Source organism: Pieris napi, chromosome 3 (assembly GCF_905475465.1).
Source record: "Pieris napi chromosome 3, ilPieNapi1.2, whole genome shotgun sequence".
Classification (NCBI taxonomy): Eukaryota; Metazoa; Arthropoda; class Insecta; order Lepidoptera; family Pieridae; genus Pieris; species Pieris napi.
This window is the reverse complement of record NC_062236.1, coordinates 12,997,517-13,013,387: the sequence shown is the minus strand read 5'-3', so window position 1 is coordinate 13,013,387 and position 15,871 is coordinate 12,997,517. Positions and strand designations below refer to the sequence as shown.

General features: G+C 33.0%; 2 protein-coding genes across 2 annotated transcripts; one reads left to right on the top strand and one right to left on the bottom strand.

Moving 5' to 3' along the window:
- The first annotated feature begins 3,597 nt into the window (after window positions 1–3,597).
- Window positions 3,598–5,921, top strand: LOC125063814 (chymotrypsin-2-like). Its single transcript, XM_047670459.1, has 5 exons — window positions 3,598–3,715; window positions 4,043–4,229; window positions 4,474–4,723; window positions 5,202–5,363; window positions 5,766–5,921. Exons 1-5 carry the CDS (start codon window positions 3,667–3,669, stop codon window positions 5,919–5,921), a joined length of 804 nt encoding a protein of 267 aa, XP_047526415.1. The 5' UTR covers window positions 3,598–3,666.
- Window positions 5,922–7,855: 1,934 nt separating this feature from the next.
- Window positions 7,856–9,832, bottom strand: LOC125063818 (chymotrypsin-2-like). Its single transcript, XM_047670464.1, has 5 exons — window positions 9,707–9,832; window positions 9,345–9,513; window positions 8,912–9,158; window positions 8,266–8,424; window positions 7,856–8,058 (listed from the first exon to the last, which is right to left on the bottom strand). Exons 1-5 carry the CDS (start codon window positions 9,753–9,755, stop codon window positions 7,900–7,902), a joined length of 783 nt encoding a protein of 260 aa, XP_047526420.1. The 5' UTR covers window positions 9,756–9,832; the 3' UTR covers window positions 7,856–7,899.
- Between the last annotated feature and the right edge of the window lie 6,039 nt (window positions 9,833–15,871).

The following is a 15,871-nucleotide window of genomic DNA, read 5'->3' as shown; positions in this document are numbered from 1 at the left end:
TGGTGTTTTTATTTTTTTAAATTTAAACTTGATAAACCTAAACTTACATGAAAGGAAGTCAGGGCGACGTTTCGTTCAGTAGTCTACCGATACTCTCATTTTGCAACATCAAGTTATAAACAGACAGCTGGTTTCCTTATTTTCCTTCACCAATGTAATGTTAATCTGGTACAGCGCACCACCTCTGTACTAACTAAAATCTTTAAAAAGCTCAACTAAGGTTACAGATATTACAATAAAAAGTAGTAGTAGTAGTAAAAGTAGTAATAGTAGTAATAGTAGTAAAAGTAGCAGTCGATATGGTGCTAAGTTACATTTTATTATAATACATTCTGTGATATGAATATGTAATTAAAACGTTTTACATAATGTATAGTGTATAATATGTAATGAAATGACATTTCATTAATTTGAATTTGGCGCGCTTCGCCTTATTTTTATTTTTTTATGTTATATTATTTATTTGATTTTATATGTTTTCTGAGGAAGTGGGTAGGCGACGCATCGGAGTGACGCGATGGAGCGGCGGATGACGTTCAGATTATTTTGTGCTTTTTATTGTTATAAGAGAAACTTGTAGAGAGATAGATTGAAGGATATAATTGAGGAGGATATCACTGAACTTTAAATGCATTTCTTTGTATTTTCAGGTGAAATTTAAGAATAATTGTCAAAGTTAAACAGAAATTGTTGTAACATATTGTAAAGGTTGTAAAGGCGTGATAAATAAAACAAAACTTTGTATATTCAGAGAAACAATTTGTGGTTTATTTTGAAAATTCTCAATAATATATCTTATATATACGTGTACCTACCTCAAATTTAACTACTTATATTTTGTTATTTGAATGAACTATGTTATTTATTGCTTAGTCATACAATACAGTAGGTAGAATTTCAAATACATAGTAATAGGGTAACGGTCCTCCCTCCGTACTGGTTCAAATAAAACTGTGTAACAGAAGTAAAGCCTAAAGGGTTGCTCATTAAACCTAAAACAATTTAATTAAAAAAATCATTATTATTACATAAAATACTAGATTCAATTTAAAAGTCCTATAACTAATTTAGAATAAACGTTAAAACGCCTTTGCTATCCAAATGCTCATGTTTTTAAATAAACCACTCCAAGGCCATCGAAACTGTTAATACGCTGTATAATAATTACAGTATCTTATTTTTTTAATACTTAAGTTTTAATTTAAATAATGAGAATTTGGTAGAAAATAATAAGTTCAATCATTTTATGTTAATGTGTACAGAAGTTAATTAAAGTACCTAACCTACTAATGTTTTTCCCTATACTTACTTATTTTAATAACATAATCACTATTTAAAATACAATAATTAAGTTGTAGTTTTTAAGTTCTCTTTACATAAATCGGTCTTTTATATGTACAAGACGTCATTATATTTAAAAAAATGCATTTTTTTCGTCGTTTAATAATGTATGGCAATATTATTTTCTTTACGGTTTAAAAAGTAATTGAGGGTAGTGCGGGTTGCGTGTGTCAACACAAGTTCCGTATTTCTATTTCATTTAAAAATATTATTTGTGGAAAATAAAGTTCAAATATGTGTTTAAAAGTCATATATTAACACAAAGTGACGAGTACATATATAATAATAATAGCCTTTTATTCCTAAACGTAGGGTTACAAGAGATCCCTAAGTTCGGTGTGCCTTTTGGCATAAGCCTCCTCCAATTCCTTCCAGTGGATCCTGTCCCTTGCTACTCTCAACCAGAATGGTCCCGCTGCCAGTTTCAAGTCATCTTTCTGTCTCCTTGACGACCCCTACCTCTTTTGCCGTCTCTTGGTTGCCAGAGAGTGACTTGCTTGCTCCATTTGTTAGTGGGATGGCGTAGCTTAGTTTCATATGTAAGGACCTAATATAATAGTATTAATCAATCAATCAATCAATCAAAAATCATTTAATCATATTGGTAACACTTTGTACACTTATGACTTGTCTGTAAAGAAATACATATAAATTCTTCTAATTTTACATTTAGTGCCAGTTCTCAAATCAAGGGCGTGGAACGGAAGAGAAGAACTGGCAATAAACTCTCTGCCAATCTTTTTAATCTCCATTATTTTTTTACACAACGTTTGTAAGGAGCTGCAACCATTAAACCATGTTCCACATGACATCTTAAGTAATTGATAATAATAACATAAATTAAAAACAAAGAGTTGTCCTCTATCAGCAGGAGGCATGGTGAAATAGGAGCACGCACTTACATTCTCGTGGGAACAAACAACACGCAAACACATAGTCGAAATAATTAACATCACCGCATACACGAATTCAAGTACGACCAGTCACCATTAAGTTTACTTTGTTCTTTTGCAAGAAATAATAAGGCTTTTTATTTTATTTTATATTTAAAAAGCTTAGGCTCTGACAATACTTAGTTGTACGTACACACCCGTTTTCAACTTGTTTTCCCACTTTCAGGATGGCAAATGAAGATCCAACCCACTACCTTAGTAAAATGTTCCTACTTTTTAAGCAGCGTTTTAATGATGCCGTCCAGGCTATCCGAAACCCTCCTCCCGTACCCGCTTTCGCTCACGCTCACTTCTCGAAGCGGGAAGATACAGCGAAGCGTGACGGGGAATAAATGACGCCTATCCTCAGCGATGTCTACCCAATCCGTTCTGGCAGAGACGGCCTCTGGCTCGGACGGGTTTCAAAAAGCGATGGACCAACGGCGGTCCTCCCAAAAGGCCCAACCCAGGTTGTTCGTAAATACTCCCCCGTCTATCTATGTGAGGTACAAGAGCGTAAGGCCCGCCAAACTTCGTGACAATAAGTTGATTTCTATTGACGCTGAGGGGAAACTCTGCGTCCTGGTCTTCTCCTTTGCCTATATTCTACATTCACTCTGAAGGCAGATCTCACCTTCCCTCTACTTGAGGAGCTTGTCGTCAAGGTAGTCCAAATCCGAAGCGTCCCAAAGGTGAAGATGTCGTGATTAACCAGACTGACCTGGCTGAGCAGGGATACCCAGCAAGTGACAAGGACGTATTCCACATGCTCAACAGAGCGACCAACGAGGAGTACGACATAGCCTCTGTGAGTGCTGTAAGCTCTCCGGGCTAAAGATTGAAACCCCGCTAAAACGTTCATGTACGTGGCAATTCCCGGTGGCATCCAGCTGCCAGCTTTTAATTAAAAAACCTGGGTGCACGATGGGACGTGATACGGCCCAAAGCCCGTCACAGTAGAGAGGCCTACAGATACAGTGAGCTCTCCAGCACAAGCCCTAGGAAACGCGAGTGCAATCGAGATTCATGAGAACCGCTACCGATGTGTATTTCCTACGTGAGGAACGTACCACTACGACCTGGAGCTCTCTACCATAGCCCAATATATGAAGTTGGCGTCCACACGCCACTTCGACAAGGTTAATCACCATCCAAACCCGTTGGTACGCAAAAGCATAAACTACTACAATGAATGAAATGAAATCGAGTAACAGACATACAATTAAATAATATTTAGCTATATCATTAGGCACCAATACTAATTATGTTTTATTTTTTGTAATGATTTCCGTCTTTGGCAATTTTTTTTCCATTAAATTATGTCGATTTTTAGTATAAAATATATGGAATAGAAAATTAAAAATTACAGAACAAGGACAGAACTCCAAGGAAAATGTTTCTCCATTTTGGAATATTACTTCTTCTGTCCCATGGACTCCTTGGTAAGTTAAATTTCATTTAATTAGAATTTATACCCAATATTGTGTAGTCATACGAAGAATACAAACACGACTCGAACAGCATTTTTGGCGAATAATAGTCAAATATGTTTTAATTTTGTTGTAAAATAATGACCTATTTGCAAATAGTTTTAATCTTTATTTTCACATTATTTATGTCGCACCACCTAGTCCGTCATTAGAAATCAATGAATTATTTCTTTCTTCTTTTTAATTCTTTCTTTGGCTTCCGCAACAAAATAATTGTTATGCCCCGTGCGTATTAAACTAAATATGATCGTAGCCCAATTAAATGAAGTACGTTCACAGGCGAAGTGGACGTTTCGGAAGTTATAGATGGAGACAGCCGAATAGTTGGTGGCAAAGATGCCACTCCAGGCATGGCTAAGTACCAAGTTTCCATTCGTATTCATGTAGGAGAGAAAGAAGGGCACATTTGCGGAGGGTCTATTTTAAACGAAGAGTACGTGTTAACAGCCGCTCATTGCATTTATCGGTGAGTATATTTTTCGTTTCTATTTATATTTTATTTCATTTTATAGGATATCTAAAATATATAAATTCCTCTCCTTGGCTGCTCACACCGAGTCGTGATGATCGCGACCCTGGTGTGGCAGATGACGACAAAGCCGTTTCCATTTACATCTATTTCAATCATTTAAAATTTGTAAAAGTTATCATTTCATGTGGAACGACAAACTTGAATGATGTTTTATAGATATACTTGAAATTACTTATAGGAAACGAGCTGAGCAGTTGTCTATTGTAGTTGGCAGTCAAGAATTCAATAAAGGCGACCAACGTTACAAGATTAAGAAATTGGTGCTTCATGAGAAGTATTTTAGACGGTATCTAAGGAATGACATAGCCATCATACAGATCGAAGGCAAAATCAAATACAACGATATGGTTCAACCAATTGAGTTGTTAAAAGAAATGGCACCTATTGGAAAGAAATGTCTCTTGACTGGCTTTGGATACACAGACTTTGTGAGTAGATTCATATATTTGATTAACTAAATGTTTTTATAAATTTACCAGTTTTGTTATATTCTGCACCAAGACCCCTATTTCGCTGTGTGTGTTTAAAAATAAATACAAGTAAAAGTTATTTTATTTAGCCAAAAGATTATCTTTTCTTATGTTAATCTGTAAGATTAGCTTTTTAGTTCTTAGTTTCTTTTTTTTTGTATTACTTTAGACGTTTCTTGCACTCATCATGTTTCTTTTTCAGTTTTTCCCTTACTAGGGTTGCCTGGAAGAGATCGCTTATTAGCGATAAGGCCGCCCGTTGCATCCATATATGGAACAAAAAAAACTAAATAATAATAATAAATGAGTAACGAAATGATATTCAGCAGGGCTTGCATTATTTAAAAATCGTTAAATTTATTCATTTTCACTATTTATAAAAACATTGAAACACTTAATTCTCTCTGTGATAGTCAAATGTTGCTTATTATTACAGGACAAGTTAACTGTACCAAAATATCTTCAAATGTTAGAGTTTATAACAATAAGCAATGACAACTGCACTGAACAATTAAAACGCTCGCCTTACCCGAAATATGTGCCCGTAGACGAGGGACAACTTTGCGTTCAGCGCCCGAAGAACAAAGGTGCATGCAAAGTAAGTAATTTGAAATTAAATTAAAATTGAATGTGCTGAAACATTTTCAATTCATCATAGTTTCACGTTACGATCGGGCTTCATCAAAATGGTTTTAAATATCAATCATAGTACCTGAATAGTCTTCAAAAGGTTCGAATTTCTGTTTGCATTTAACACTTGCTCATACGGTGAAGTTAAAACATCGTGAAGGAATCATGATTTCTTATCCTGATGGATAAAGACTGACCAACTAGACACCTATAAAAAAATGAGCAAATTCTTCAATCTGCGACCATAACCTACAATAACACACTTTTGGATAATTGTTATTAATAAGGGAAGCAGATCAATAATTGTGCATAAACAATATAATCCATTCCTGTAAATTAATACCTTTAAATGTTATCATTTCTCGTGCAGGGTGATTCTGGTGGACCTCTCGTCATTCAGGACGATAAGAACAAAACTCTTCAAATAGGAGTCGTGTCCTGGATAGTTCCCTGCGGCAAAGACTTTCCTGATGTATTTGCTTCAGTCCATGGTTACTACGATTGGATACAGAGCAAAATTAAATAAATTATTAGATAATTCAAGATGGTCACATCTGATTGAAATAAATATCATTTGAAGTAAAAGTATATTTATTATATGCAACATTTAAAAATACTACTTAATTTAAAAAAAAAACATCAACGATTGTACATTAAGGAGAGTTAATGACCATTTGGAACAACACCTACGGGCTACGAGATGCCCAATCGTAAAAATGGCCCAATGCAAGGTGCATTTATTTTAGGTAGTCAAAGTCTAATTTCAAAATGGCGACCAAATTTTTATGCTCGTAAAAGTTTTCGTTAATTAATCTGTAATTTTGAAATTTGTATCAAAAATTATAAAAAATAAATTGATGACAATTTGATACATTACGTCGTAACATGCGTATAAATAGCGCACCTTCGGAACTAAGCGCTGAAAAGAGGCTAAATGTAATTATAAGGAGCAGTGTTGGCCTAATGGCTGTTCTGTCTAAATATGCATTTAACATTCGCGCTAACGGTGAAGGAAACTTTATGGGTCTAAGGAGAAACAGAAGGCTGATCGCTTTGCTGATCACTTTCCATTTAGAAAAATATAAACAGACATCGTAATCTAAGGCCAAAATGGTTGTTGTGCCTCTGATTTTGTAAGTGTAGCTGACGATCTCGCTAAGTTTAATTGTATTTAATATTGTTTGGAATAAGAAGACGAACAGTTTTGGTATTCACTACACCTGACATTCACATCATCACTGTCATAACATCACACAACGACCTATGATCACTAATGACCATCCCAATAAACCAGAACAGAGCATAAGGTGAGTGGAGAATATCTATTCTTACCAGGGCCTTTCAGTGATCGAAATTACCCTGAGCACACCATATTACCACCATGCAAAAAATAGCTAGCAGCATTATCAAATTTTAAACTAACTAGAAAAACGTACGATATTAATTATACTAAAAGTAATAGGCTGTATTCAAAATATGCGTATTTGAAAAACTCGACACATATTTTCCTTTATTGAGATTTTCATCGGAGGTGAATTCTCCTTTTTCAGCGATTAATAAGGTTCTTACCAGTTCTTCTCGTTCTACGCCCTTGATTGGAAGCATTAAATGTAAATGTAGAAACATTTTTTATTTTATTTTATAAATATAAATGATATTTGATTTTGATTTCGTGTATTGTTTCGATTACGATAAAATAGTAATATTAAAAAAATTGTCTTTATTTCGTTGTATGCTCATTTCAAATATTTGTATTTCATATTATTCTAATTTCAAAGCATATTTTTATAACTTAACATAACATATAAATAGGCTTATATTTGAACGTTTCCGATATAATTATAAATTTATAGGCAACAGAGAAAATTAATTGTGTTCGTTATCTCATTTAAGATAATTAACACAAATTACAGGTTGATTATTGTATTTTAAACTAGAACAATGGAGATTAGACGCGGTATTTGATTGTTCTAAATTATTTGTCTTTTTCATTATGAAACAGTAGATATATTTATTAATAAAATTAGTTTTAATTTAATTTCATTTTTTTTTCCTTTTAAAGAAATAAAAAGTTATACTTTGTAAATAGGGTATTTGATCATTTTAAACTATTTGTCATTTTATGTCGCAGTATTTTTAAAAAATAACTACATAAGTTGATTTTTTTCTTATGCAAAAACATATAATTATACTAAAATTTATCTCGAGACATCATTGTTTAAAGCGTCTAGTCCAGTTTAGGTTTGATTCCCGCTAAAATGAATATACATTAAAAATAACCAGTGAAAGATGCTAGGAATAGTAGACGATAACAATACGAGGGGTGGTTGGGTGAAAAAACAAATCACATAATTTACATTAATATAATGATGATGTGGTCATTTTCATTGCAAGTTTAGTGTGATAAAATAATAAAGGCACATGGGAAAATAACACAGTAGGCAATTTAACATGACTTGCTTATCATTCGTGCAGACTGAAAAAGTTTCTGTAATAACACAATTTTAAGTAGGTATTGGAAGTTTTCCAATAGTCGTAGAAATCCAATCCAGGTACTTATAAACCCTGGTGAATACATCTGGCACCCCTCTACCACATGGAATGTTCCAGGATGTTATTCCATGTACAGTACCATTATGGACAAGAGCGCCTCCAGAATCACCCTGCAATAAATTATTAAAAATCGTTTTTAATAAATCTGGGTGTTAACTAATCGATGAAGTTAGGTACTTATGTAAATGTTTAAAAAAAATTACTTTGTTAATACAAAATCACTTTTATTTGTGTCGCTGATAAATTCGCCCAACTAATTTACTTATATGTTGTATGTATGTATATGTGTATTTATTACTCATAAGTTATTGACTTACTTGACAGATGCCTTGGCCAATACGCTTGTATGTGCAGAGCAGTTTATCAGTGATTGGGCTCCATCTTTCCTCCTTTTTAAGTTCACTCTCTTGACATTCTTTTACTGTTAGTGATTTCACAGTCAACTTTTGCATTCTTTTGGGTCGTGTGTGGTAAGTCTAAAAAGAAAAATGAAACTCATTTAAAATACCTGTCTACGTTTTTTAAAAAGTACCAATAGCGCTAGCCGTGGTCTTGATCTCAGATTCCTGTATCTGTCGTGATCATTCACCGTACTCGCGCATGTAAAATGCGATACAGAAATATCGATTGGATATTATATAGGATAACTACATCAAAGATGAGTCGCACGGTCTATTCGTATATTCGTAATATTAGTGTTTATTGAGATAGGGCATTAAAGATACATATCAGAATTACCCTTGTAGACTAAAATTAGGACAGCTCGAGAGATGAGAAATAAATTAGTCGATAAATGCGTGAATATCTCAGAACTGAACTACTGTACTTTAATAAAACCTGTTAGGGATCAGGGAAGTTTTAATATGACATTTTTTTTCCATATATAGACATATACCTACGATATATGTATATAATTACACTCAATAATTACAAATTCAAGTAGGTAACATATATAGCACTTACGTCAATATATCCAAATCCAGCTATTATCAAATTGAGTCCGCCTGGAGTGTTCTCTGTTGGCAATTTAATTAAACCAACTTTCTCTCCCAACTGTATTTGTCTGTTCACTAGAATAAGACTTATGTCGTTCGCAAATGAAGTCTCGTTGTAGTTTTCATGATTGATGTATTTATCAATTTTGTACTTCGCACCGCCACTCCAAATATCGTTTGTGCCGACTACTACTTCTATTCTGTCTTTGGGGTAGCTAAAAATAGTTTTAATTATTTACATGTGTCATTGGTCTGCCAGTTATAGGACAGAGATTATCCTTGTGTACTGTATCTTGTCACATTAAAACTTTATTTAATTGTAATAAGTATTATCTATACTAAAATTATAAATTTAAAAAATCCAGCCATGTCGTGACAGGCTGCTAGTGAGAAATACATACTCTAGCATGCAATGGGCTGCAGTCATCACCAACCAATGGGAGATAATAGAGCTTCCACAGAAATGGATCAGCGTATTTCGGTAATTGTATACTCTCAATGAAGCCAGGTATGGGAACTCTCCTTCAGCAGCCTCCGTTCCTCCTACTATCTTCGGAACTGCTTTCGTAGCTAAAAAAAATTATTTTTAAATTTATTTATTTTTCTATCTCAGCGCTTGAGTCAGGCTTGATCTCAGTTAAAAGATAAACGATATATTCAAATAATTAAATCTTATTACGAATAACATTTAATTTTTTGTATAATGGTTAATTTATGCTAATCATTTTATGAACTTCATGAATAGTCCTTTAAATAAACCTACCTTGTGTCGACCATATCAATACGCAGAGAAGCACCAAGTACCGCAACATGATGATATGTATATTGATTCTAGAATAAAATCGAAGTTTAAATGTATGCGACAATACAATAATAATTAGGTGATGTTTAAAATGGAAATTATGTTTTTTTTAAAGTTTTTTTAACTTTAATTTGTTTTACGTTATTTAACATCCTGCCAAACTAATGAGTTATTAAATATCGTTTAAGGTTTATGGCCTGATTACGTTTTAGAGGAAAAGTGAAGAAAAACAACTTATGTTTTAAAAAACCGCACTTGCACATCTGAGACTTAAGAAAATAAAGTATTTAAATCATTAAAATTCAAATTAGAAGAAATGTTTTAAGTTTTTGTAATATGTACTTTAATTACTAGGTCTTAATTGCAATACAATTGTTGTACACGACACGTAATTATGAAATAAAATCTTATATTTTAACTTAATTAATAATTTTCTGTTTTTCTAATCTAATGATTGATATATATTATCATTTACCTAATAACTTATTTAACCTGCTTGTTTTTGTTTTGTAAATGTATGATTTTGTATATTATGTTAACGAAGTGTATATAAATAAATAAATTTACTAGCAGTGATACGCTGTTTGACCCGCCATGATTACGCCTAGCATGTTGTGGAATAACCTAGCTTTCGCAATTAAATGAATAATCCAACAAAAAAAGTATTTATTTGCAATTGCATAATATATTAAATAATTTTATAAATATTTTACACACCTTTATAATTTAGTAAAACAATTCAAGGAAACAAATTATTTTGTAGAAAGAAAATTAATTTGTTATTTTCCAAGTCAAGCTAATGATAATTACAAAAATGTAGTAAAAAACGAAATAATAGATGTTAAAAAAAATAATTATTATTGGCATTCGATATGAGTGTTTCCAAAATTTATTAAAAAAAATTCCACCCAGAATATTATACATTAGACAAAAAGCAGCCTTGCTCCGATTCATCTTGTTGAATCGTAAATCTTATTTTATATTCTGTCAGGATTTCATAATTATTTAAATAAGTTCTTTGTCACAAGGTGCACCATTTATTTCGTATAACATAAAGTATAAACATACTTCTACAAAAAGCTTACCACGCTTTTACAATAAACTTAACCTACTTAAAAATAATAATAATTATAAAAAAATGATAAATAGAAAATTATAACAAAGTTGTTAAAACAAACAGACCTGTAACAGTATACCTTTAATGCTAGCAGCATTTACTTGCTGTATTGCGATTCTTTGTTAAGCGAGGAAAGCACCAGCTCTGGGGTCACCGGTACTACAAGGTGCCAATTACATAAGGCTGCCGAGTTTACACATTTTCGCTTAGAATCGCTTAGTTTTGGGTACACACAGCGAGGGAAGTAAGGATCTAGTTATTGCTAAGTAACTATTTCAAATACGGGAAGGGCGCGGAATACCAGGCATTAGGGGCTCCGCAAAGGCTTGACAATTTTACGAAGAAACTGAGATATTCAGTGTAACGTTCACAACAAAAAAAAATACAAAAGAGCTATAATGTATTTTTTTATTATGAATAGGTTTAGGGCTAAAGTTCGTTATAATAATAATCTTTTAACTTCATTTAGTTATTACTCAGATAGTTGGTAGAAATATACACAGACCAATTATTTTAATTATGACTAAGTAGCGTGAAGTCTTGAACGAGCTTTCTAAAAGCTGTTAGATCTTTGTCGTTAACTGCTGACTACGCTGAAATTTTACTCCATAATATATATGTAAATATTAAAATATATAAATATTTTTAACTTTTAATTTATTTATTTTAATTAATATATAATATATATAATGTATATATTATATAAGTTGTCACCAGTGTCGTGCTTATTATTTTTGAAAATGTATAAAAACAAGTATTATATATAAACAAGGATTTCTATCTATCATCGTTATTGATATTGCTTTAATAAAGAACAGTTTTACAATTTTCTTAACAATAACTTGCCTTAAAATATAATAACTAAAATATATTATTAAAAGGAGTCCCTTTAGGCAAGGTTCTGAAGATACTGGCAGCGTTCCCCCTTTGAGTAGCTAGACTAATTATTTGTCCGAGGTAGCTGCCAGCTCTTCGGTCTTCTGTGATGTCAACTAATTGCATATAATGATTAATTCCCATACGTCACTGTCCCATACTAGACGTCTAGGATACGGGGATCAAGGTGGTGGGCTTATCTCAAAGCTATCAGGCAGGCTCTTCACGCGAATTAAGTGATTAAGAAAAGAGAAAGCTAGAAAAAAATAACACAGAGCATATTAAATTCTTATTTATTGGTATAAAACAACATCTTCAATAGTCTCCGAAGAAAGAATAACTTGAATTTTTGATGTGAAAATTCGAATGAACTAAGTAACGTGAATAATTAGCCCTTGAATATCACTATATAAATGGGTATTTTAAATTAAATAATTTGAAATTACTTTTTGCCAAGTTTTAATTGTTTTTAAAAAATAATTACTACTCAACCTTGATATTAATGAGAAATTTCTAATATACCTAAATGTTTCTTAATTTCCATGACTTTAAAAAATTATTTTATTTAAATTACACAAAAATTTCGGAATAATACGTTTTTAGAGTATAAGTGAATCAAAGAATGTGCTATATAAATTATTAAATCAAAATTCAAGGTATAAAGTCATTTATTCATGTAGGTAACACAATGTACACTAATTATGAACGTCAAAAAAGAAGTCCTCGCGTCGTGACGCATGAACCAAGCCATCCCACGCGGTTCCCCCTTTTGCTTAATACAATCCCTAGACTCAACTTCTCGATACGGAAGACCCTCCCAGTCTCACGTCAGAGGTCTTCAAGCATCAGCCAACCAAAGCGCCAAGTACGGCGTCTCTCCAGACGCGCACGACGAAGCCCGGCCGTAGCCCAATGGATGAAGTTGGCGTCTACACGCCACATCGATAAGGTTAAACAACATCGCAACCCGTTGGTGCGTAAAAGCATCAACGACTACAATGCATGAAAAAACATCGAATAACACGCATACAATTCGATAATATTTAGCGATATTATTGAACACCAATAGTAATTAAAAAAAATTTAATTATTTCCTTCGTTTGCACATTTTTTCATTAAATTATGTATCTTTTTAGTATAAATATGGAGTAGACAATTATAAATTTCAAAGCAAGGACAAGGAACTACAAGGAAAATGTTTCTCCATTTTGCAATACTTCTTCTTATGTCCCAAGGACTCCTTGGTAAGATAAATTTCATTTAATTAATACTTATTTATGCCCAATACTGTGAAAACCCCCGACTGTGGTCTTACGAAGGATACAAACACGACTGGAACAGCGTAAGTCAAATAGCGTATGTTTTAATTTTTTGGTGAATACACAATTTTCAAATTATTTTTTAAATGATAATGTTACAGTTTGTAAATAATTTCAATCCTTATGAAAAATATATAACTTCGAACCATGTGAGAAAGAATTCATTGAATTCAAATGACGGTCATTTGAATTCAATGAATTCTTTCTTTCTTTGGCTTCCGCTAGAAAATAATTGTTATGACGTGCCCCGTGCACAGTATAATAAACGAACACGCAGGAACCGTAGCCGTATAAAATAAAGTTCGTTCACAGGCGAAGTGGACGTTTCGGAAGCTATTGATGGAGACAGCCGAATAATAGGTGGCAGTGATGCCCCTCCAGGCATGGCTAACTACCAAGTTTCAATTCAAATTAATAGCGAAAACAAAGAATGGCATGTTGACGGAGGGTCTATTTTAAACGAAGAGTACGTGTTAACAGCAGCTCATTCTTTTAATGAGTGAGTATATTCTTAGTTTCCAATATAATATTATTTATTTGTATGAGTTAACATATAAAAGCTCCTTCCCCTGCGTATGCTTGCTCGCAAGCCTGGTTTGCAACAATAAACCTACTTTAATGATAAATTATTGATTAAAAAAAACTTTTAAGGACTTCATCAAACATATGTCAATAGTCGTTGGCACACACACGATGTATAAAGGCGGTGACCGATACAAGATTAAGAAATTTATCCCTCATGAGAAGTATTCTGGGGAGTATTTTAAGAATAACATAGCCATCATACAGATCGAAGGCAAATTCAAATTCAGCGATAAGGTTCAACCCATTGAGTTGTTAAAAGAAACGGCACCCATTGTGGAAAGAAATGTCTCTTGACTGGCTGGGGATACGTAAACCTTATGAGTAGATTCATATATTTGATAAAATAAATGTTTTTAGAAATTTATCAATGTTTCTGGGTCATCGGGGTGCTTTAAATAATGGTGGATTTTATTTATACTGCATATTAACTACTCGCGTACATCAATAGAATATAAGCGCAATTATTAAATGTTAGTTGCTATGTAATTAATGATTGTCGACGATGATGCCTACGTTTGGCTAAACTCTCGGGGCGTAACTCCGACGATTTATGTAATCACGCTTATTAAACTAAAAAAACCTGAGTGAGTAAAATGGCTGTACAATCAGTTTTGTAATATTCTGCACTGAGACCCTGATTTCGCTGGAATCTCGCGACCTCCAGGATAGGCGCTGTGTGCCTTCAAAAATTATTACAAATTTATAACAAGCAAAAGTTATTCTTTTTAGTCAAAATTTTATGTATGGAACACATAAAACAAAATAGTAAAAAAAAACGTGTGCGTCCTGGGACCGTAACGCGTTACGTAACGAAACGGTTTACATAAGAAATGAGTAACAAAATGGCATTCAGGACAAACAACATCGTTACGTCAATAATGGAGTTATTTATAAAAAATATACAAAACACTTAATTCTCTCCTTGATAAACAAATGTTGTGTATTATTACAGGGAAGGAAACCTTTACCAAACAATCTTCAAATGTTGGAGTTCGAAACTATAAGCAATAAGGACTGCACTAGACAATTAAAAAAGTCGCCTTACCCGAGATTGCTGCCTTTAGACGACGGACAACTCTGCGCTAAGCGCCCGGAATACAAAGGTGCATGCACTGTAAGTAATCAAAATAATGTGCACAATTTTTAATAGATAATAGTTTCACGTTATAATCGGGCTTTATCAAAATGGTTATAAATCACTCATAGTGAATGTCTACCTGGATAGTGAATGTCTTCAAAAGTTCCGGATTTCTATGTTTGCATTTAACACTCGCTCATACGGTGAACCTGGTGGAAAAAATGACTGATCATCTACACACCTATAAAAACAAATGAGCAAATTCTGCTCTAAGGCCAAAACCCAGAATCACACACTTCTGGATTATTGTTATTAAGAGAAGCAGATCAATAAGTGTACATTTACAATATAATACATTCCTGTAAATCAATACCTTTAAATATTTTTATTTCTCATGCAGGGTGATTTTGGTAGTCCTCTCGTCATTCAGGACGACAAGAACAAAACTCTTCAAATAGGACTCGCGTCCTGGGTAGTTCCCTGCGGCGAAGACTATCCCGATGTATTTTCTTCAATCCATGGTTATTACGATTGGATACAGAGCAAAATTAAATGAATTATTTAATAATTCAAGATGATTACATCGAATAAAAATAAATATCGTTTGAAATAAAAGTATATTTAAAAAAAAAACACCTAACCCCTACGATTGTACATTAAGGGGAGATAATGACTGGTTGTTACCACCCACCAGCTTTGCCAGATTTTTTTATTGCCAAGGCGGGATTTTGGAACTTTTTGAGTTAAAAAAGCGGGAATCTCTCGTCGAAAGCGGGACATAGCTGTAACTAAAGGTGATATTTTAAATCAGATTTACCCTATCGTTAAATACTTGTTTTCTGAGTAAAAAAAATAATACAAAACTAAAAAAGGTATTCATTAGACAATTATGGCGTTTCAAACAATAGTCAGAACTCTAAGTATTACAGTTAGAGAATTTTTTTTTTAAGACTTACTTATTCTTTGTATTTTTGTAAAGATTTAGCTTATTTTAAAGTTTCCTCTTTCTCTTTAATAAAGATGACGAACTCTTCATAAGATAGCTGTAGATTAATCTAGATGAGCTTTAATTTACAGACAATTTGTTTCTGGCATCCGCCCATTTAAATTATAATTTATCTGAGATAAATGGCATTGGCAATGCAGGGAAG

What these genes read in the sequence shown, in the direction of transcription:
- LOC125063818 (XM_047670464.1), bottom strand. Translation starts at nt 9,755, where the DNA reads ATGTTGCGGTACTTGGTGCTTCTCTGCGTATTGATATGGTCGACACAA. An exon ending in ATTGATATGGTCGACACAAG is followed by an intron (nt 9,514 to 9,706) that starts GTAGGTTTATTT and finishes AATTTTTTTTAG; the next exon opens with CTACGAAAGCAGTTCCGAAG. An exon ending in CTGGATTTGGATATATTGAC is followed by an intron (nt 8,425 to 8,911) that starts GTAAGTGCTATA and finishes TTTTCTTTTTAG; the next exon opens with ACTTACCACACACGACCCAA.
- LOC125063814 (XM_047670459.1), top strand. Translation starts at nt 3,667, where the DNA reads ATGTTTCTCCATTTTGGAATATTACTTCTTCTGTCCCATGGACTCCTT. An exon ending in TCTGTCCCATGGACTCCTTG is followed by an intron (nt 3,716 to 4,042) that starts GTAAGTTAAATT and finishes GTACGTTCACAG; the next exon opens with GCGAAGTGGACGTTTCGGAA. An exon ending in GCTTTGGATACACAGACTTT is followed by an intron (nt 4,724 to 5,201) that starts GTGAGTAGATTC and finishes TTATTATTACAG; the next exon opens with GACAAGTTAACTGTACCAAA.